The 23,431-nt window shown below is 43.7% G+C and overlaps 2 protein-coding genes across 7 annotated transcripts in view; one reads left to right on the plus strand and one right to left on the minus strand.

The window, feature by feature from the left end:
- The window catches only part of GRIN1 (glutamate ionotropic receptor NMDA type subunit 1), a 37,816-nt gene extending 33,350 nt beyond the window's left edge, over positions 1 to 4,466 (plus strand). Inside the window, exon 21 of one of the 2 annotated variants that reach the window (XM_074210569.1) lies at positions 2,830 to 4,466. In XM_074210569.1, the coding sequence (XP_074066670.1) occupies positions 2,830 to 2,898 (69 nt within the window). In that variant the 3' untranslated portion in view covers positions 2,899 to 4,466. Of the gene's footprint in view, positions 1 to 2,437 lie in introns of both variants that reach the window. The other variant, XM_074210568.1, reaches the window with a different exon arrangement.
- Positions 3,040 to 8,989, minus strand: LRRC26 (leucine rich repeat containing 26). 5 transcript variants are annotated; one of them, XR_012473539.1, is made up of 6 exons: positions 8,895 to 8,989; positions 6,701 to 6,933; positions 5,958 to 6,078; positions 5,283 to 5,858; positions 4,411 to 5,042; positions 3,040 to 3,460 (listed from the first exon to the last, which is right to left on the minus strand). XR_012473539.1 is itself a non-coding variant. In XM_074210570.1 (4 exons), exons 3-4 carry the CDS (start codon positions 5,920 to 5,922, stop codon positions 4,714 to 4,716), a joined length of 969 nt encoding a protein of 322 aa, XP_074066671.1. In that variant the 5' UTR covers positions 5,923 to 6,078; positions 6,701 to 6,933; positions 8,895 to 8,989; the 3' UTR covers positions 3,798 to 4,713. The 5 variants fall into 5 exon arrangements, 1 of the variants encoding a protein (XP_074066671.1); XR_012473538.1 differs by having other exon boundaries at positions 5,283 to 6,072; XR_012473536.1 differs by having other exon boundaries at positions 5,283 to 6,078.
- Positions 8,990 to 23,431: the final 14,442 nt, after the last annotated feature.

The raw sequence follows: 23,431 nt of genomic DNA on the forward strand, positions 1-23,431 counted from the left end.
CTGCATCTAAATCAGGCCTATTTCCAAATCAGAATGATGGTCTCATCATTGAATGCAAGTTTTCAATGAGAATATCTTACTTCTTTACTGAACTGGCTGAATGACTAGCTAGCTGGGAGATGGGATGAGCAGAGCCAGAGAGGAAGTCCTAGCTCTTAGGTATGGTTGGGGTGGCATGGAACAGGTTACAAACCATGGAAACAAGCCCTTTTTTGCCACTCCAGTCTCTGGCCCAGTTTCTACCCAATGTGAAACACATAGTTGATACAGACGATAGGGAGCTATTCTCTATTGAACTCGGAGAGTCCCGAGTTGGAATCTTTTTAGTTTTTTGTTTTTTTGGCCAGGCAGTGGGGTTAAGTGACTTGCCCAAGGTCACACAGTTAGGTCATTAAGTGTCTGAGGTCAGAATTTGAACTCAGGCCCTCCTGAGTCCAGTGCTCTATCCACTGCACCACCTAGCTGCCCTCCAAGTTGGAATCTTATCCCAGGCATTTGCTAACCATGTAACCCCTGGCAAAACTTTCTAGTCTCAGTTTCTTCATCTGTAAAATATGGATTATAATGCCTGCTTCACAGAGTTATAAGAATCAAATGACATGTACAGTGCTTTGCAAATGTTAAAAGGCTCTGTAGGTGCTAGCTATTATTCTTCCTGGGTCTAGTGCTAAATACTAATCCTGGTCTATTCTTAGTAATAATTTCACCAAGTTAGATTCCAACATAAAAAAAAAATAGTATGCAAGTATGATAACTTGCAAATTTTCCACTTCAGCCTCAACATTAGCAAAATCACCCATTAGGTAAAGTACCTTTCATGAGCAAAACTTTACAAGGATTATGATAAATAAAACAAGATCTCTAGTCTCAGAAAGTCTGCATCCTGGCTCAGACAGTTGCACTAAAGCCCCATGAAATAGGATGTGATTAGAGGCTAAATTGTGCAGGGCAGGATACTAAAATGCTGTGTGATTTCAAAGAGGAGCAGGTCAGAGAGGACTCCCCAAAGATGAGTCTGAAGAATGAAAGACAGGTAGGATTTGGACAGGTGGAGAGAGAAGAGGATATTCCAGGAGAAGGGAACAAAGGCAGAGGAATAGCCCTGGATTTAAGTTTCCTGTCATCTCTGATAGTGTGGTCCCGCTACAAATTTTTGCCTCCTCAAGGATTGGTGAGACCAGTTTGACCAATGGGAAAGAAGGTTGAATATGTTCACAGACAGAGCTAGAAGCAGCCTGGGAAGTTGTCTAGTCCCACTCCAGTTTCCATATGAAAGTTTGCCTTTAGATCATGTCTGACATGGAGGCACCAGATAAGGAAACTGAGGCACAAAAAGTTCATTGATTTGCTTGAGGCTACACAGACAGCAAATGGCAGAGGGCTAGGATTTGAACCCAGGTTCTCTGGCTTCAAATCCAACATGATATAGAATCAGATCATAGGAGGCCTTGAAAACCATCCAGTGGAGCTGAGATGAGTGGGTACCACCTCAGCAAAGAGTTGGTGATTATAGTCATGGCACAGATAAGAGAGGGAGAGAAATAAAAGAATATCAAAAAAAAGAGGAGAGAAGAGGACAAGAAGGAGAAATGTCAGACGAGAAATGGAGAGAAAAGAGGGAAGGGAGAGAAGAGACGATAAAAGCTCTTAGGAGACACTGGGCTGGTGAGGTGGAAGGGGAGACCTGGAAAACTCAAGGGAAATATTCAGAAAACTCAGAGCAGTAGGATGTCCTATTTCCGAGGTCAAAACACAAAATTTCAGAGAGGAAGAAACGACCCCAGCAATTTGAAAGAAAGGTCAAAGAGGACGATAAAAGATTTGTCTTCTGGTCCCCGGTGACTCCTTAGAGCAGCTTGAGGGAGTTAGCAGGCAGTTTTCTGAGGAGTTTGGTAGTGATGTGATTGAGCAAACGAGTTTCATCTTTTTAGCCGACCTTTATTGGTTAAAGCACCTCCGGGATACCTTGAGGCCAGGGAGCCCCCCCCCAGCTCTCTCCAGACCCCAATCCAAACCACAACCCTCACCCCACAGAATCCCTTGGTGTTCTCGGGAGCTGTCCTGTGCCTGGTCGGGGAACACAGGGATTCTTCAGAATGGGATGGGATGGACCCAGGATTGGGGAAAGACAGTGGTCAGTCTGGGGCCTCTTTACCAACTGGCTGGGTTCTGGCGCGGGGCGGGGGGCGCGGGGGGAAGTCGGGGGGGGGGTCAGTTCAGCTCCGGAAGTGCTGCTTGGAGGGGGTGGGGGATGGGAAGGGGCACCGCTCTGACTGCTTGAGAGCCCCGCCTGCCCCGCCCTCTCCTCCCGCTGCCCCTCCGCCCTCCCGCTGACAGGCCCGGGGAAGGGCTGGGGGAGGAACGGGGCACTCAGGGGCTGGGCTCCCGGGCAGCCGCGCCAGGCCAGCGGGTATTGATTGTTGGTTCTTATTTATAGAGCACCGGGGGTGGACGCGGCGCTTTGCAAAACCAAAAAGACACGGTGCTGCCGCGAAGAGCTATTGAGAGGGAGGAGGGACAGCTCCAGATGTGTGCCCGCCATAGGGAGAGCTGAGACGCCCTCGGCCCGCCCACCTCTGCCCCCCGGCACCGGCTCTAGCGCCCCCCTCCCCCCCCTCGCAGACGGGACGGCGTCCTGGCCAGAGCAGAGTCCCCGGAGCAAGACGGGGGACGGGGGGCCGCCCTCCGGGGCCGCCGCTCCCCGGCCCCGGCCCCGGGCCGGCCGCCCCGCCCGCGCCTGGGCTGCACTCGTCCCGCGCCCCCCGGGCGGCCCCGCAGCGCCCCGCGCTAACCCCCCCTCCGCCTTGTCTGTGTATTTGTCTCTTGCAGCAGTACCATCCCACTGATATCACGGGGCAGCTCAACCTCTCAGACCCCTCGGTGAGCACCGTGGTGTGAGGCCTCCCGGAGCCGCCGGCCTAGCTACTAACGGCTAGGAGCGCCGCTCAGGACTGATGCCTGAGGACTGAGGGGTCCTGCTCGGGAAGGCCCCAGGGACTGCACACTGCCCCCCCGCTCCCGGCCTCCCCGCGGCCCCCGACCCCCTCCCCTCCCCGGACCCCTCTCTCGGCACCCAGAGGGCAGGATCCCGCTGGGAACGGGCGCCAGGGCAGGTGGGGCCGAGGGCCGAGACTCGGAGCTCCCTTATGAGTAAGCCAAGGGTGCGAGGTCCTGAAGCCGGGATGGGCAGCGAGAGGGACGAGCTGAATCCTCAGCTGGACAGAGGCAGACTGATGGCCTGTCCGGGTGGGCCCCCGTCCTGCCCGGGCCCTGGCTGGCCAGCTGCCCCTCGGGACGCTTATGGCCATGGTCTGGGTAGCCCAGGCAGGGCGGTCCTCTGGGCAGATTCTGGCCCTCCCCCACTCTAGCCCAGACACAGCACCTTGTCCCGCCACGGAGAGGCTGTGGGAAGAGATGGGAGAGGGGGCTTTCTCACCCCCACGGGCTGCTTCAATCATCCCTGGAAGCAAAAGAGATCACAGAAGACCCTAAGGCAGGCCTGGGTATCCTCCTCTCCCCCGCCCAGCTCAGGCCCCGGCTCTTCAGTCGGTCCCCCCGCTCCGCGCCACACCGTTCCTGCTCAAGTCCCTGGACACCGTCCCTCTTTGCCCTCTGCGACCCCAGCTGCATCCTCCTACAGCTGACTCTACTCTCCACAGGCTGCTTCCACCGTTCCCCCAGCTGTTCAGTTTCCCCCCTTATTTGCGCACCCTCCCCACCCCCTCCCTCCTGCAGGCTTGGCTCTACCCCGGTTGGCTCTGCTACTTCTACACCGATGCTGCCCCCCCTCCCCTCCCCCCTTGCCATCTCAAAGCTCCAGCCTCTGGGCTTCCTCAGCAGTGGGCAGCCAAACTCTGCCCCCTCCCCCATCTTAGTTTCAATTCCTAGACAGAAAAGAAAACTGAATTCTGGGAGCTGAAATATGTCCCTCTCTCCTCACCTGTTGCATCCCCTAAATCCCTCCTTCAGGACTGCAGAGCTGGGGGGACCTGCTAACCCCCAGAAAAGGGAAGATTGTAACCCCTCCTGCCTCTTGGCATCGACCACCTGCTTCTCCCCTGACCCAAAGCCACACCTCCTTCCCCATACTCCACACCCATATGGGCTATTCCTGGGTATAGCTGTGATAGCCCTACCTACAGGGTGTGCCACTCCACAGGTGTGTGCATCAGCCGTCTCTGTGTACAGGCATACACAGATGCTGTTCCTCTTCAAGGTACATGCATTATTTTGTACAGGCATGTGCCTTTCTCATGTACAGGCTTGGGCGGTCCCTATTGTACAGGCTTCTGCTGTTCCCACTTAACAGTTTCTGTACCATTACTGTGTATAGCTATCCACTATTCTGATGTACAGACATATGCCACCCCTATGTATACACTTACAACATTCCTGTGTACAGATACTTACCATTCCATGTACAGGCATGTATCATGGTGTTGCCAAATTGAACATTATGAGCCTCAGTCTGTGTTAACAGCTTTCTGATGCCTGCCCCGAAGGGTCAGTCATCACCTGCCAGAGATCTGAAGCACGAGTGGATTGATTGGGTGGGTAGGAGGGATTCTCTTGGTGCCAACCTACCAAGAACGTTCTGACTGTAGGTTTGAGGGGTACAACTGTATTGATGGAATGATCTTTGGCTCCCTCCCCCAAAAGAACCAGGTCACGAGACAAGTCAGAAGGCTTGGCTCCATGCAGGATGAAAATGGGTCAGAGAGAGCAGGATGGGGTTGGAAAGTGAGTGGTTGGATTCTTTGATGGGTCATCCTGGTCAAGGGTCTGGGGGATGGGTCTCTTCACTGGACGTCGGGGAATACGGCGATTTTTTTTACGTCGGGCTCGGAAGGCAGTGAGCAAGGAACCAACGATGAAGCAGCCAGCTAGACTGACCAGAAACGAGAATGGCCCGAGCACAGAGATGACCGCCAAGTCCCAAGGGGTCAGTGGGTGTGCACAATACTTGAACGAGGCTTCTGTGAGGGCAGCCACTGGCCTGAGGGTCAATCGATCTGGGGACACACACAGCAGGGACTCTGTTCCTAAGGATACAATGGAGAGTGGGAAATGGGCGACAGTACTACCTCAAGACCCATGTGAACTGAGCACATACATATTGGGCTTGGAGGCATGATGGTAATCCCCATGTCCTCCAATTTTCCTCCATCCCAGGACTCTATCTAGGTTAGCCCATCTCCAACAATCACCCTGACACACTCACCCAAACTCCTCTAGCCCTCGATCTTGAGTCCCCCACTCTTCTAGCTGACCTCTGTTCTCACCTGGCACCTGGTGCGTTTGACTACGCAGCCATCGGCAGAGGAAGAGTATGGTGCAATCACACACCCAAGGATTTCCGTGGAGGTTCAGGATACGGAGGGCAGGCAGCCTGTCCAGGACCCCAGAGCCCATGCTAGAGAGTAGATTATCCTGCAGGCTTAAATTCTGCAACAGCGGCAGGGGACCCAACCACATGGGCTCCAGTCGAATCAGCCGGTTCCCTGCCAGAGACAGGATCTGGAGTGCTCGAAGCGGTTGGAAGGTGCCAGGTTCCAGGGTCTGGAGAGCATTGACACTTAGATCTAGGGTCTGCAGGAGCCCCAACCTCCAGAAGGCTTGCACATGGATTCTTTGTAATCCATTGCCCTGAAGCTCCAGTGAGATCAGTCTGGGCAAAAAGGTGAAGGCTCCCGGGGGCAAGAAGGCCATACGGTTGTGGCCCAAGAGGAGAACTTGGACAGTAGGGTCCAGAATCCTAGCATCCAGAATCTTAGGCACAGCGTGCAGTTCCCTCCCAGAGCAGTTGACCTCCCCTCTCTTCTCACAAACACACCCAGAAAGGCAGCTCCAGCCTGAACCTGGGGTAGAGAGTGGGGAAAGGATCAACACCAGAGGCAGCAAAAAAGAAAAGGGGAAAATCATTGTTGGGCATCCTCTTGCCCTCACCCTCAGCTCACCAGGGCAACCTGAGTCAGAAAGCAACCCTTAGGAGTCAGGAGGTCTCAGCTTGAGTAAATTCCTTTGTGTGTCTTCTCTCCAAATTTCTGCCCATCTGTCTCTTTTGCTTGTCACCTGTTTCTGAACAAATATTAACTCACCAGCTTTAGAAGTTCTTGTAAATCCTGTCCTGGGACAGGATTCTGTAGGAAGGGGGAGGGGTAAGACTGAATGAATCCAACAGTTCTACCAGCCACCTGCCAGGCTTGGGGCCAGCTCCACGTCAGCATGGTTAGGTCCCTTAGTAAGCACAAAAGCACCTAACCTGTCCCAACTGATGCTAGGCTGGGAGCTGCATGCCCCTCTCTCTCACAGTCCACCATAGAGCAGCATCAGGACCCTTGGACAGGAGCAGTGCACTGCTCATACCAACCAGGCTATGCCCAGTGACCACTCAGAGTTGAATAGACCTGGGGAGGGGAATCCTCAACTAAGTATGAGACCCATGGAAAGGATAAGGAGGAAGGCCAGGGTACTGAATTTAAGGGACTAGGGATCAGGCCAGGTTTCTAATCTAGGAGGTCCTTTTTTTCCCCCTCCCTCATCCCATTCCCACCAATTCCCTGCCCCGTAAAGACAAGGTAGTAGGTAGAATGGCACCAAATTTACAAGTGTGAGGAATTTCCCCATGTTCACATCTAGGGCCTCTATTGCCCTTGAGGACCTGCTGGGGTGTCAACCAGATCCAATCTCTAGGTGTTACCTGATTCCAGAACTTGGATCCCTATTTCCACCTCTTCTCAGGCTACACAGTTAGTGTTGAGAAGGCAAAGAGGGCTTGAAATGAGGTCTTTTCAAGCATGTCTTCATAATTATTCTTGTGTCCTCCATGTGCCTTGGACATGTAAGATTGGACCTGCGTGTTTGCATTGATCCAGTTTGGCCCCATTATTCTTACAGGAGTCCATCCTTCATTCTCGTGTGATCTGTGGGAATCTGTTCAAAAAGCTCAGGGCAGTTAAATGATGCAGTGGTTAGAGCAAGGGTCCTGGAGTCAGGAGAACCCCGAGTTTAAATCCAGTCTCAGACCCTTACTATAACTGTGTGACTTTGAGTAATCACTTCATCCTAACTGCCTTGCATCCAGGACCATCTGCAGTCATCCTGACTGCAGATGGTTCTGGAGGAAAAAGTGAGGCTGGTGATAGCACAGCACCCCCTCACTCAAATCCAATTCATGTCCTTGTCATGGTATCACCTCCCTGATGTCCTGATGATCTTTTTTTAAATTTTTATTTAAGGAAATGGGATTAAGTGACTTGCCCAAGGTCACATAGCTAAACAATTATTAAGTGTCTGAGGGTGGATTTGAACTCAGATCCTCCTGACTCCAGGACTGGTACTCTATCTGCTATGCCACCTAGCTGCTCCTTTATCTTTTTTGAGAACAAAAAACAAACATCAGGTTTTCTAGTATTGGGGACTTTCAGGGTATAAATCTGTGTCCAAGTCTCTGGGTATCTGCCTACGAATGTGAGCACTGGTCTGTGTGTATGTCAGTGGGTCTACATACCCAAACTTATATGTGGATCATTGAGTTATCTCTGAATGGGAACCTATCTGTGTCTGTCTGTGTCATATCTCTTTGTGCCCATGAAAAGTGGCTTGTTTATCTGAATGGTTTCAGTGGCCCTAGATGGGCAGTTGTTAGGAGAAAGCAAGGACCCAGCCCCAGTGAGATGAGTGATGACAAGACCTAGCTGGTAGGAGGGACATCAAACCAATTTTACTTCAGCTTAAACAAGTTTAGTCTGGGAGCTCAGACACCTGGCATTGCCCCTCTAGCTGCAGGGTCTGAGGCAGGATCTGGACACACTCCCATGGACATGCAGGTGTTATGTTTGTTGACACACCCTTTCCTATGCTGGATGTTTCATCTCCTGCTAGGGAAAGGGGGGGGGGGGGTTGGAGAAAGGAGACTAGAGAAATAAGAACTGAGCCTAGGTAGATTGGGAGAAGGGGCTGGTCTTTAAAACTGAAGAATAGAGGGTGCTATATATGTTGAAGGGCATCTAGAATTAAAGGGGAGAGGCTCTTTTGAGGGGATGGAGGAAGAGATTGTGTGTTCTGTCCTCCAAAAGATTTGGGCAATCGGAGTTTGGGCAGGATCAGAGCTATGGCAGAGAATAGCAGCCAGAAAACCAGGCCTTCATTTCTTGGAGAGGACTCCCACCAACTAGTGGTAAAAAAAGAACAATCATCATTCGATCCATGTCAAGAACAATTAAAGTTCATAATTCAGTCAGTCCATCTCAAGATATCACCATTATGACCAAGGTCAAAAAAAAAATGGGGATGATGCCCCACCAACTCCCAGAATGCCTTGGAACTTAACAAACTTGATACACACCCCAGACTTGGATCCCAACCCAGGTTCTGACTCATACACAGGATGGCCAGATGGTGATTAAAAGTAATGTATTGATTTCTTCCCTCTCCCCACTGTCTCCTCCCCCCATCCCACTTCTCCCTCAAACCTCCTCCAAGGGTGGCTCTTTAAAGGACAATGTTATTTCTTTTTCCAATCCTGGAAACTCTAGAATTTCCTCCATGATTTTAGAGACCTCCAGTGAGTCAGCCACCTTACAACATTCTATGAATCAGTGCTCTAATGGACCATTGAAAGGGCTGACTTCCACACAATGTCCTGGTAATATGTTCCTTTGGTTCAGTTCCACAGGTGTCTTGTGTTTGTGGTTTTCTTGTAGTATACAGTGAGATGGTGGACACATGAGAGAGTAGTTCCCCATCACTAAACACTGGGATGATGTCCTATGACTGAGTAAACAAAGTATCAGTCAAAGTCGAGGGGCAAGGGCAAGGAGGGGGCACAACTGGACCAGATGTCCCTCCCCTGGGCAAAGGATTTTGGGTGCTCTTACAGTTTCAAGACTCACATCATAGCATCAAAACAGACATGTTAGGAACACTGGTCAAACAACAAGGAAACTTGACCTCCTCCAGAGGACCAATGGGATGTGTATACAAGGAAAGAGGGTTCATCAGAGAGTGAAGCTTGATCTGTTCCTTTGGAGAGAAATAGGAGAGCGTATCCAAAAATAGCTTAATCTCTCCCCTTCTCCCGGACCCTAAGCCCTGCAGAGCCTGCCAGGCCTCCCTCTCCCCCTCCATGAGATAGGTCCCCATCTTCAAGGCACTATCTTATCTATGGAGATACATGAAGATTGGGGAGAAGATCCACTTTCCCAGAGAACCTTTCTCCCTCCCACCAACTGTCAACTTCAAGAACTAGAAAGACTTTAGACAGGACATCTATTTCTTCTACCCTCCCCCACACATCCCCCCCAGCCTCCAAATATCCCCTTGCCACCATATGTTCTTTCTTCCCTCCTGTATTCTCTATACTAGTCCTACATCTACAGTCTTTTTTTACTCACAATGCTTTATTCCAGATCCCATATACCTCCTCACACAAATTCTATTTCCTTCCCCATATAATCCCAGAATTCTACTCCCATATTACCACTATACCAGCTTCATGTTCTTACTCTACAGAATACTCTACTCCATTCTAAATACCCTAATATAATGCTTATATTCTTTATATACTCTCTGCATAATCTTCATCCTGCTCCTATATTCTATCTTCCCATAGAATCCAATAGCATCCTCATATTTTAATTCCACTATATCCCAATACCTTCTCCATATTTATCACCTATAAAGACTTTATGCTACCTTCCAGTTTTTAATCACCTAACCCATATTTTATCATCCAGTCCAACCACATCCTTCCCACAACCACCTCTTCCTTACCTCAGATATATCCATGTTTCTCTACATATCTTCCCATATCTAATCTCCCTCCTCCTCCATATGCTTCCTCAAGTACTGTTCATGCTGCCCATAACAGCAACTATAGCATCTAATTTCCATTTGGGAGGACCTAAAATGGCCAGTCCCTAGCTTGGTTGGGATCAATGGGAACCAGTCTCCTGTCAACCCTCCTCAGCTCCTGGCCCAGCCCCTCATACCTCTTGGTTCGAATAATGCTGATGACCACAAGGAGCAGGGCTGAGAAGCAACTCACACTGACACCTCCAAGGACAATGAGCAGTGTGGTCAGGGCCTCCCTGCTGATCCCCAGACCACACTCACAGTACTTTCCATCAATGGAGACAGTTTCTAATCAGGAAAAAGAAACAAAGGGCAAATGGCGGGGGGTAGATATTAGAGAAGAGTAAGAGAGGAAGGGATGGACATAGAGGACTGCTCTTTCCCTCTGAGGAATTTTTAATATGGCCCCAAACTCTAATGTCCTTAGAGGTGGTATAGGTCACTTAGGTTTTCTCCTCAGGGGAATAGCCTTCATCTGACATGTGGCTTAACAGGGGTGATCAGAATCAGGAGGTCACTGGGGCAGGGAGTACAGAAATGAATTCTCTGTCCAGGCTGGGCAACCAGGAATGGGGAGAAGGATAGGGCAGATCAATAGAATTCAGAAGTGTAAGGGACCTTGAAAATCATCTAATCCAACCCTCCTTGTTGTACAAATAAGGAATACTAAGCCCAGAGAAGGTAAGTTGTCCAATGTCACATTGGTAGGAAGCAGCAGAGCACCTGCAGCAGTAGATATGCTGATAGCCAAGAGCAGTAGATATCGGATGTTGCCAATCAGTCCTGAGAGAGACTGGGGTTGGGGGAACATGTCCAGCCCCCAGCCCCAGTGGACAGCTCTGGGCAAGCTGGGTGGGTGGAAGGTGCTGACCTCATAGTAGAGGTTGAGTTGGTCCATGGGAGGAGTGGGGGGAGGGACAGACTAAATCCCTTTCCCCCCTCCAGACCTTCCTGACCAGCTGGTCACTTGAAGGATTAATTCCAGGAAAAGCAGAATCTCACCACTCTCCCCCTCACCTGGAAGAAAGAACAAGAGATCACTGTGTATTTCTTATTCTGAATTCGATCTTGGAGGAAAACTCAGGACAAGGGGAATAGAACTAAAATTCATTCTTTCCATTAACCTTGAATTATGAGGGATAGTGCTGCTTCTCCCATCCCCCAGCCTATGAGGCACTTCCTCCATATAAGGCAGCAAAGGGAAGGGTACAAGGCTTGGGTCCAAGCCAGGGGGACATAGTGTACTTACCTATTCTTCCTGTCTCAAACAGTACCAGCTAAGAACTGCCAAGTCTGAGACAAGAGGACGATTGTGAGGATCTGCCCCCAGCTAGCTGGCTGGTGTAAAGGATTGGCTTGGTGCAGGAGGATACCTGGATGGTCAGAATCTCTAATGTCACCTCCAAGCAAGGGTAGAAGGGAGGGAAAATCCAGGGACAGGGGTGGGAATGGGGATCCAGGGTGGCAAAACTTTAAATAAACCCTAACCTGATTAAGAGGAATTCTCATTTCATTGAAGATGTGTCAGGATCTGATGGTGTGCTGAATCTGGGACATTCTGATCAGTGGGCTGGGAATACCCCTTCCACAATCCCTCGCACTTAGTAAGAGTTTAATAAGTTTATTGATTGACTAACCTCAATTCACACAATTCTAAGAAAACCAACACATCCTTTTTGCTTATGTCTGCTTCATCTCATACAATTGACACTCTCAATAAATTGGACCCTCAAATACATTCTGCTCCCCCACTGCTATTTCTTTATACTCAAGGTCTTTTATCTCTTTGTCTATTGTCTACATCCCACACAAAATTCACTTCTAAATTTATAATTAGGAGTTAAATATCATGCTAAACATTCTATATCTCCTGGGGATATTTTATTTTTTAACATTACTTATTTACTATATTTAACATAGTATTTTTATATATTCTGTAACCCAAAGAATGAATTTCTAAGGGAGGAATTAAAGTAATTAAACTTAAGTCAAAACAGAATATATAAAGGGTGAGCAATTTATATCATTCCAGTAGTTTCTTTTTTAAAAGATTTTATTTAGTTTTACAATTTTTTCCCTGATCTTACTTCCCTCCCCCGACCCTCCACAGAAGGCAATTTGCCAGTCTTTACATTGTTTCCATGATATACATTGATCCAAATTGAATGTGATGAGAGAGAAATCATATCCTTAAGGAAGAAACATAAAGTATAAGAGATAGCAAGATCAGACAAGAAGATATCAGGGTTTTTTTTCCCCCTAAATTTAAGGTAGTAGTCCTTGATCTTTGTTCAAATTCCAAACTCTTTCTCTGGATACAGATGGTATTCTCCATTGCAGACAGCCCCAAATTGTCCCCAATTGTTGCACTGATGGAATGAGCAAGTCCATCAAGGTTGATCATCCTCCCCATGTTGCTGTTAGGGTATACAGTGATTTCTGGTTCTGCTCATCTCACTCAGCATCAGTTCATGCAAATCCCTCCAGGCTTCCCTGAAATCCCGTCCCTCCTGGTTTCTAATAGAACAATAGTGTTCCATGACATACATATACCAGTTTGCTAAGCCATTCCCCAATTGAAGGACATTCACTCAATTTCTATTTCTTTGCTACCACAATCAGAGCTGCTATGAATATTTTTGTAGAAGTGATGTTTTTACCCTTTTTCATCATCTCTTCAGGGTATAGACCCAGTAGTGGTATTGCTGGATCAAAGGGTATGCACATTTTTGTTGCCTTTTGGGCATAGTTCCAAATTTCTCTCCAGAAAGGTTGGATGAGTTCACAGCTCCACCAACAATGTAATAGTGTCCCAGATTTCCCATAACCCTTCCAACAATTATCATTATCCTTTCTGGTCATATTGGCCAGTCATTCCAGTAGTTTCTTAAATCACACAGAATTCCTATGTACCTTAGCTTCTTTACCTACAAAATGAAGATAATATTTTCACTGCTTACCTCATAGGGCTGTTGTAAGAAACCGTGTAATACTTAAATACTTTAAAGAACTTATTCATTTCCTCAGAGTAGTACTGCTTTCACCAATGTAGAATGTAATCCCTCCATGAGTTGCTGGCAAAACCACTATAAACAAGTTCAATATAAGGTCCTCTTAAGAATGGAAAGGGATCTTATGCATCATCTAGTCCAATTCTCTCATTTTCCACAGGGAGAAACTGAGGTCCAGAGAACTTTAAAAGTGTTTTGTCCAATGTCACACAGTATAATATAATGATAATATTAATATTATGTTATAGAAGGAAATAACAAAAAATAGAGAAGGAAATCACAAACCATTCCATCAGCATTGGCAAGAAAACCCCAAATGGAGTCATGAAGTTGGACACAACTGAAATGACTAAACAACTATATAATAGCTAGTATGCATATAGCACCCACTATGTAGCCCTTTAAAATTATTACCTTAATTGATCCTCATAGCAATCCTGGGATGTGGGTGCCATTTTTAATCCCCATTTTATAAATGAGGAAAGTAAGGCAAATGGAAGTGACGTGACTTACCCAAAGTTATATAGTTAGCAAGTGTCTGAGCCTTCATTTTGAACTCAGGTCTTCCTGACTCCAGTCCAAGTGCTCTACCCATTCTACCACCCTGATGTCCCTAGTTAGAAGTAGGAGTTGAACCTGGTTTTCTGACCAGTCACCTCCTCTACATCACGTCATTTTTTCAATTGCTCTGCTGCTGAGTTGCCTCACAGTTGAACTAACTAAAAGACATTTATCTCCATTTAGGAGCTGAAAGGAAAACTAACCTAGGGAACAAAGTCCAGGGTGTAGGTGGTAGAACAACTTGTCTTCCTACTCTGAGCATACCCAAACAAAAATCCTAAAGAATTCTGTTTCTAGAGAACAGGAAGTGTTCTAGAGAAAAGGAAATGTTACAGTGTTCACTCACAAAATCTGGAACAAACTTTCAGGTGATACACTTGGACCAGTTACCCTCTCCAGACTTTGGCCACTAAGAGTCCTTGTGTTATCTGGCCACATTAATCAGCTAGTCAACAGCCAGCTAGTAAATGAGCTAGAGGAAATGAGGGCAGGGGTTGATACTTTTTTTTTTTTGCTTTTGTATCTTCATTACTTAGTGATGCCTATTAACCATCAATTGCAATCTTGACTTTTGTCTTGCCACTGGACTTCAATGTCACTGGAGGAGAGAAGTGAGACTGATCACTTAAATCCAATTTCCATGCAAGTCAAGACACCACCTTCATGAATCCTTCTTCAAGAATCAAGGATGAGGGGCGGCTAGGTGGCGCAGTGGATAAAGCACCAACCCTGGGTTCTCAGACAATTACCTAGCTGTGTGGCTTTGGGCAAGCCATTTAACCCCATTTGCCTTGCAAAAACCTAAAAACAAAAAAAAAAATGAGAAGAATCAAGGATGAACAACAACAGCCAATAAATAAACAAATAAATAAATAAATGGTAGATGAAGATACTCTGGAAGGGAAAGGCACAGGTGGGAGTGGGGGTGGGGGACGGGAGAGAATGAGAGAGACTGGGAAAGGCTTCCTGTGGGAAGGGAGGTTTTGTTTGTCCTTTATTCTTGAAGAGGGCCAATGCCAAGAAATGGATTTGGGAAATATCTTGTATGAGGAATTACAAGTAGGCTAGTGCAAGTGGATCATATAACAGATGGAGAGTGAATAAAATATAAGAGCACTGGAAAGGTAGGAAGGAGCAAGGTTAGGAAGAGCTTTTAAATTCAAACAGAAGGCTTCATAGATGACTCTGGTGATAATAGAAAACCACTGGACCTCAAACAGGGATATGCCAGGTCATGTTTATTTCTTTATAAAAATCACTTTGGCAGATGGGCAGAGGATGGAGGAGAGTGGAGGAGAGACCTGAGTCAGAAAACCAATTAGAAGTCACAGAGCCCAGAGCCCTTAGTGTGGAGTAGCCCAGAGCAGATCATCAACTCAGTTCTCTAACCCAAGACAACAGAGCAGGGCTTACTCAGAAGAACCTGGATATTCTCAGATTATTCTAGAGCACTCAGCTAGGCCAACAACTCTGGGTAGCTCAGAGTAGATCACTGGAAGAATGAATTAAAAAAAAACTATTATGATTGCAGGACTGGATGACAGACACAGAACCCAAAGTGAGAATAATCCCAAATTAACTACAAGCAAAAAAAAGTTAACCACAAGCAAAAAACAGAGCTTATCACAAGATCAATTAGAATTTCTAGAATAAGAAAAGCTTTTTTTAAAAAGGCTTAAAAAATATGAAATGAGAATGAAAGAGCAAAGAATCAGAAAAAAAAATGAGGACTATAGAAGAGAAATTTGGAGAGAATTAACAATTTAGCATACCAGGTATAAAACTTTACTCAAGTAAGAGATGCTCCAAAAATCAGAAGGAAACAAAGAGGAGTTGACTCCTTGAAACAAGAAATATTAAAGCAAAGTAAGAAAATGAAAAATTAGAAGAAGAGATAAGGTCTATCAGATTAAAAAAATGATCTAGTCATAATCAAGAGATAATTTAGAACTCATTGGACTAACTGCCCAAGAAATGAGCTTAGATAACATATTTCAAGAAATCATGAAAGAAAATGGCCCAAATTTCTCATTATCAGAGGGCAAAATAAAAATAGAATCCAGTGAATTATCTCATGAAAGAAACTCCACAATGAAAAGATATCCAAAATCCAGAGCTTCCAAATCAAAGAAAAAAAATACAAGTTTTTCAGAAAGAAAAAATTCAAGTACTGAGAAATAATCAGCATCACACAAGTTAGCAGCTACCAATATAAAAAGAAGTGGGGAACACTGAATATAAGAGTCTAAAAGGTAAAACATACAGGCTTAAAAACAGTAACTACTTACTCAACAAAACTGACTATAATCTTACATAGGGGAAAGAAGTGGGGTGAGGGGGTCCTTAGAGGAAAGAACCTTGTATTCTAAACACTCTGATAAGACTACTTTTACTGACCAGGAGGATAGTAGACTTCTCTTAAAAGAGATTAGAGCAAAAAACTTTGAAATTGGATCACTGGCATAAAGAAAAAATAAACAGATAAATACCAGTGAGTAATCAGAAAAGACTTTATAAGGATGAACTAATTACATTCTAAATGGGAAGGGAGGTGGGGTGGGAATGATATACAAACATCTCAAAACCATAATGTCAGAAATAGTAGAGGGAGGTAAATAGGATAGAGGGTCTGGCAGTGATTTTTATTATGTTTTGATGTTCTTAAAAGAAGAAAAGGAATTAAAGGGAAGGAAAGAAAAGGGAAGGAATGAGGATGTACTTAATCCCTCATATAACTGGGAGCACAAGTCTACATTCATAAACAAGGAAGGAGGAGTGGAATGAGAGTAATTTGAAACTCAATTACATTTAAACTGGTGAAAGGAGGATGGAATATATATATACATACACACACACACACACACACATACACACACACACACCTATACATAGTTTGGTGCATATATATATTCAACTCAATAGGGAAAGAGAAGGAAAAAGGGAGAAAATTCCTAAGGGGGGGGATTGTAAGCAAACCAAACCCTAAGCTCAGGTGTGAAGAGGAATTTAGAAGGTGGAAAAAGATGTGATTTGGGGTCAGACCTCCCCAGCTTAGGCCTGAACCCTGAATATAGAAGACAGACTTTTATACATTAAAAACAATCAAATAAGATTAATTAATTAAAAGGAAACAATATAACATTAGGTAATCTGATTTCTAATTAGAGAAAAAATTAGAGACTTCCAAGTTGGGAGAAGGAAAGTGAACCAGGGCAAATCTCTGAAATCAGGTGTCTCATTCCCCTCATCTGTTTGTGAAAAAGAAAAGGAATATGGAAATAATAACTGATTACTAAGTCTAGAACTGGTTTTCAGATAAGGCATATGGGTTACTTGAGATGTATAATTGGGAGAAAATTCCTTGCATCAATCTTTGGATCTGATTGGGTCTCTAAACAGCAGGTGGAGGTGTTACAATTTCCCAGTTAGGTCTGAGTGGAATATTCCCAATAAAACCATTTCAGGGTTAATATTCTGGTGAAGTCCCCTCAGGATTAAGAAGTATTAAAGGGGCAGCTAGGTGGCACAGTGGATAAAGCTCCGGCCCTGGAGTCAGGAGTACCTGGGTTTACTTGATAATTACCTAGCTGTGTGGCCTTGGGCAACCCACTTAACCCCATTGCCTTGCAAAAAAAAAAAGTATTAAAAAAAGGAACAAACTATTATTCTTAAACTATTTCTAGAAGAAAGACCCTTGTATTGTAAACACTCTCCTAACTTCTGACAAGACTACTTTTACTGACCAGGAGGATAGTAGACTTCTCTTAGAAGATCTTGCATACTCAGATGTTATTTCATTTGGATAAACACAGGTCATTAAAAGTCTTTTTTGATGTTCTCACCATCTGGATGGTGAGGTAATATCTTATGAAAACCTTTCATTCTTTGTTGCTAGGGTAGATTTTCATGAGTAGAATGTAACTGAAGACTAACCAATGAGTCGACAGAGAGAGAGGATGGGGAGGGGGGGGGTTGGTATTAGGTCATATAATCTTGCTTGACTGTCACCTAGGGGCAAGCTCCTTGATCCTCACTACCTTTGTGAGACTTAGAGTGTACCCTTCTCTCTGGAGAAAAGTAAATAAACTTTTCTTTTCTTTTTGCTCAGAGGAGTCTCTCAATATATATTTTTTTACAAGGCAATGGGGTTAAGTGGCTTGCCCAAGGCCACACAGCTAGGTAATTATTAAATGTCTGAGACAGGATTTGAACCCAGGTACTCCTGACTCCAGGGCTGGTGTTCTATCCACTGTGCCACCTAGCCACCCCACTCAATAATTTTTTTTTAGTTTTTTTTTTGTAAGGCAAACAGGGTTAAGTGGCTTGCCCAAGGCCACACAGCTAGGTAATTAGTAAGTATCTGAGACCGGGTTTGAACCCAGGTACTCCTGACTCCAGGGTTGGTGCTTTATCCACTATGCCACCTAGCTGCCCCTTCAATAATTTTTTTAAAGTGGATTTTTATCCCACATGGTTTCAACAATCCAATAAGGTTTTCTTTTCTGATTCTTTCCACTTTCATTCTCATTTCATATTTTTTAACTTTTTTTAAAAGCTTTTTTTATTCCTTCTAGAAATTCTAATTGATCTTGTGCTAAGCTGTTTTTTGCTTGTAGTTACTTTGAAATTATTCTCACTTTGGGTTCTCTGTCATCCATTCTTGCAATCATAATAGTTATCTTTTTTATATATAATGTACCTGGTAAAAGATTAAATCACTGAGGAAATAAAGGTCCAATCTTCCAAGCATATTGATTTATTAAGCAATGCATGCCAATTGTCTGGGTACATTATATAACTACAAAAATTTCATAGCTATGCTTTTTGTGATGACAAAGATCTAGTAACTAAGGGAGTACCCAGAATAATACTTCATGTGTACCTCTCTTATGTCCCTATATTCTGTTTTGCATTGTAACTATTTATCTAAGTATTATCCTTCATGACTGTGACTTTCATGAGAGAAGGGGTTTAAATCTTTTACACATCTTTCTATCTCCACCAGTGCCAGTATACAATGTTCTGTATGTAGCAAGTAGATAATTGATAAATGGTTATTGAATTAAAATGAGTCCTTGGGTTTTGAACAAGAAATTTTATGTACATTTAAAAAGATCAAAATACATAGGTAAAGCCAAGCAATCAGCTAGTTTAAAATTTTTTTTATTTATTTAAGGTAATGGGGTTAAGTGATTTGCCCACGGTCATATAGCTAGGCAATTATTAAGTGTCTGAGGCTGGATTTGAATTCAGGTCCTCCTGACTCCAGGACCTGTGCCTAGCTATTATTTTCAAAGGAAGCACAGTTCAGTCACATGAACAAATTAAGTGCTTCATTGATGTGAAACTAGCAAGTTCATTTCATGCCTGTACACACTGTTGAAAAAAAATCAGTGATCAACCAAAGATGCCAAATGAAAAATCCAAAGTGAAATGTCCTAAGGAAGCCTAATGAGACTTCAATCTCAGGCTTGTGCCTGAGAGAGGAACACTATGAAAAACAGTAGTATTACCTTCTGAAACAATCTTAAAAAGTTAGGACTGTGCTCCCAAATATTTCTAATTTCCCATATAATTCCCATAAGGAATCTAGAATCCAAATAAAAATCTTCTTAAATATTTATTTCTTCAGTCTTTATCAGCATTCAAGGTGAAGTGTTCCATCTTTGTTGTTGAGTCATTTCAATTATGGAAGACTTTCTATGTAACCCCATTTGAGATTTTCTTGGCAAACATTACTGGGGTGATTTGCCAATTCTTTCTCTGGTTCATTTTACAGTTGATGAAACTGGGACAAACAGGGTTAGTGACTTTTCCAGGGTTACTTCCACAGCTAGTAAGTGTCTGAATCTGGCCTTGAACTAAAGTGGATGGCAGTTCCATACACTCTGCCATCTTGATGCTCCATTTCATCTTTACTCCTGGGTCAAAGAAGACTTCTTCCCATTTTATCCTAAAATTAATCTCTTTCAGTAGTAATAGCATTTTCTTTTGCACTCACGAAGCAATGTACATACTTTATCTCATCTGATTTACAATAAACCACTGAGGTAAGTAAATGGTACATAAATAGCAATCCCTGTTTTTCAGATGAGGACACAGATTCAGAAATGTTAGTGACTTGCCCAAAACCATACAGCTAGGTAATTATTAAGTGTCTGAGGACGAATTTGAACTCCGGTAATCCTGACTCCAGGGCCGGTGCTTTAACCACTGCACCACCTAGCTGCCCCACAATTAGTAAGTCTTAGAGGTGAATTCAAACCCAAATCTCTCCTTACAATCTAGTCTAGTTCTTACTATACCTTCACTCCTCTCGTCTTGACATAGTCATCATCCTCAACACTGGTTCTTGGGCATTTGGAAATCAACATTGGATTTACTGTAGAATCCCTGTTGGTTGAAAGCCTAGGATGTGGATTCATTAAGCTGTAAAAGTTATAAATGTGTGTATCTCTTTAAGCAGTGAAAGTTATGATAATGGTTTTCTTAGCAAAAGTCTCTAGCAGTAAAGTTCATGATATGGGTTCCCAGCAAAACTTTCTATCAGTGAAAATAATAATAATGACAATAAAAAATAACAACAACAACAATAATAATAATAATAATGAGAGGGGCAGCTAGGTGGCAGAGTGGATAGAGTACCAGCCCTGGAGTCAGGAGGTCCTGAGTTCAAATTTGACCTCAGACACTTAATACTCATTGATCTCCATTGCCTTGTAAAAAACAACCAAAAAAAATGAGTTTTTCTCAATGGATAATGTAAAACAAGATTAATATAAGCCAAAACAAACAAACTGACCAGAGTACAACTAAACATAGAATTGTACTCAAGGTAACCTTGATGTGGGACCAAGATGTGTGAGACCTGAGGCCAGTAGAAATCCCAAAACATCAACCAATCTGCACTCCTCCTTTCTTTGTTTTCAATAATGACCACAGCAATTTTGAGGTGGTCTTTGCTGGGCTCCATGATTGTTGTTTAGCAGCTGCCCTTGACTGCCCTAGTGTGAGCATCCCACTTTATTAAACACTTATATAACCAGTCTGGAGTTCCAGGCTCATTTCTTTGATAAATACATACTGAATTCAATTCTTTATGTGATTAAAAACCTCGAATATCCTACCTCAGGGGGGATTTCTGGGCACATTCCCCATTCCCTATCCTTTCATCCACTTTCCAGAAGGAAACAATTTCTACAAGTGGTACATGATAATACTAATGATCACACTGAATCATCACACATCAACATTCAAAAGGATGAAATGTGCTATATTGGAAAATTCAACAGGTGCTTTTCATGTTAATCAAGTTGGTGCTATAGATTGGAGAATGACTGAATAAATCAAATAAAAGCAATGAGCTATTATTGCACTATCTGAGACAATAGATATGGAGAATTCAGAGTGAGGGAAGCATATGTACTAAGATCTCTTTTTGTCCCAGAAAACATTTATTTAGGTTGTTTTTTGCAAGGCAAATGGGGTTAAGTGGCTTGCGTAAGGCCACATAGCTAGGCAATTAAGTGTCTGAGGTTGCATTTGAACTCAGGTCCTCCTGACTCCAGAGCTGGTACTCTATCCACTCTGCCACCTAGCTGCCCCCCACCAGAAAACACTTAAAGAGATATTTTTGTAGTTTGAAAACCTTTGTCCCTTTTGAATCAAAGACTTACTCAGTTTTCAGTATTAGAACATTTCCAGTACAGTGTGCTGAGGGGCACCAGCTATGATTTAGAGGAGGAAATGAGTCAAAAGGCTGAGCCCAAGACAAAGCTTCTGAGGCTAGAGCCACCATCCCCAATACCTCAAGACTAGAAGTGAATTTAACAACAAATTGCTAAAAATTAAAGATATTGAACCAAAAAAAGCTTCTCCTACCCCAGAGTAACATCAAATAGGCTACTTGCTCAAAAAGAATTCATATAAGAATTCAAAAAAGACTTTAAAACCAAAGAAAAATGAAAGATAAACTAAAATAAACAAATAAATAAAACAGTTCAAGAAAAACAAAATTATGAAAAGAAAGTTAACCCAATGGAAAAGGAGATCCAGAATTTTTATTTTTAGCTTTTTCAAGGCAATGGGCCACACAGCTAGGTAATCATTAAGTGTCTGAGGCTGGATTTGAACTCAGGTACTGACTCCAAGGCCAATGCTCTATCCACTGCGCCACCTAGCCACCCCCAAGATCTAGAATCTTAAGAAAGAAAATGAGTCAATGGAAATTAGAATTGGGGATAGGGAAAGCCAGTTAAGTTATTAGAGACGAAGAAATGATAAAACAAAATGTACAAAAATAAAAAAACACCTCGTAAGAAAAACTGATCTACAAAACAGAAAGAAAAAAACATAATAATCAGACTACCTGAAAGGTTCTATCAGAAAAAGAATCTTGATACAATAATATAACAAATAGTTAAAGAAAATTGTCCTGAAGTGTTAAAAGAAGAAGGAAAAGTGGAAATAAAAAAAAATTCACTTTTGAAAGGGAGGAATATCATGACCAAATTCCAAAAGCCCCAGGTAAAGGAGAAAATCTTAAGATTAATAGCCACCTCATAGGATTTCTTGAAATGGAAATTTATTGTTTTAGAAGGTATGAATCCTCTTATGTTTTGCTGCACACATGACAATGGGTTTTTTTTATTTTGTATTTAAGTATAAACAAACAAAATTTTTAAAAAAGAAAGAACTCCAGTATAGAGGAGTCAGTTGGGATCACACAAAATTTAGCAACTACCATTATCAAGGCAGAATATTCTACAAGGGTTATATACATATATATGACTGAAATTTTTCAGGTTATTTGGCAAGGATGCCTCTATCGTCCATCTCTATAAAGGTAAAGGGAATAGATTGCCCTGTGACAACCACAGGGGTGTTTTTCTTTTAGACATTGCTGGTAAGATTCTTGCCTGATCCTTCATCTGGAAGTTGGTCACTTCCCTGAGCGCCAGTGTGGGCTTCAGAAAGGGTAGAGGAGTCAATATAGTGTTTGCTGCCTGATAACTCCAAGAAAAATGCCAGGAACAGAACAGAGGTCCATATACATTTGTAGATCTGTCCAAGGCCTTTGTTAATTGTTGGTCATGAGGGTTTATGGAAAATTATGGCAAAATTTGGTTGCCCAGAGAAGTTCATCAGTATTTTATGTCAACCCCATGACTGCATGCTTGCCCAGGTTCTAGGTAGTGGATGATGCTCTAGAGATTTTCCAGTTACCAGTAGAGCAAAACAAGGATGTGTCCTTTCTCCCATACTTTTTAGCATGATGTTTTCAGCCATGTTATCAAATACCTTAAATGAAGATGAACAAGGCTTCAAAGTCAGCTACTGCACTGATGACAAATTTTCAACTTGAAAAGTCTACAAAGTGGAGAGATTGTTGGTGCATGATCTTCTATTTGCAGACGATTGTACACTCAATGCAGCCTCTGAAGCTGAGATGCAACAAAGTATGGATTGATTCTCTGCTGCTTGTGCTAATTTGGGTCTAACAATTAACACCATGAAAACACAGGTGCTCCATTAGCCAGCACCACACCATCCATATGTGGAACCATCGATTACAGCAAATGGGGAAGTTTTGAGTGCTGTGGACAAATTCACTTACCTTGGTAGTGTCCTTTCCAGGGAGATTCACATTGACAATGAGGTTGACACTGGCCTTGCTCGAGCTAGCTCAGTATTTGGGAGGCTCCAAAAAAAAGTATGGGAGAGAAGAGGTATTTGACTGACTACCAAACTGAAGGTCTATAGAGCCCTTATGTTGACCTCGTTGTTATATGCCTGTGAAACCTGGACAATAGGAAACTGAATTACTTCCATTTAAATTGCCTTAGGAAGATTCTGAAGATTACCTAGCAGGAGAAGATAACAGACACCTAGGTTCTTCCTTTCTCCAGCTAAACTGCCTAGCATTCCAACATTACTACAGAGAGATCAATTAAACGTTGGATTGGACACATTGTTAGAATGCCAGATGTAGGGCAGCTAGGTGG

This window comes from Macrotis lagotis, chromosome 1 (assembly GCF_037893015.1).
Source record: "Macrotis lagotis isolate mMagLag1 chromosome 1, bilby.v1.9.chrom.fasta, whole genome shotgun sequence".
Classification (NCBI taxonomy): domain Eukaryota; kingdom Metazoa; phylum Chordata; class Mammalia; order Peramelemorphia; family Peramelidae; genus Macrotis; species Macrotis lagotis.

Bases quoted from the DNA above. Each gene is read 5' to 3' on its own strand.
- LRRC26 (XM_074210570.1), bottom strand. From the start codon at position 5,922: ATGATTTTCCCCTTTTCTTTTTTGCTGCCTCTGGTGTTGATCCTTTCC. The intron at 5,043-5,282 runs GTGAGAACAGAG...TTGTATCCTTAG, and splicing joins TCAAACGCACCAGGTGCCAG to GAACAGAGTCCCTGCTGTGT.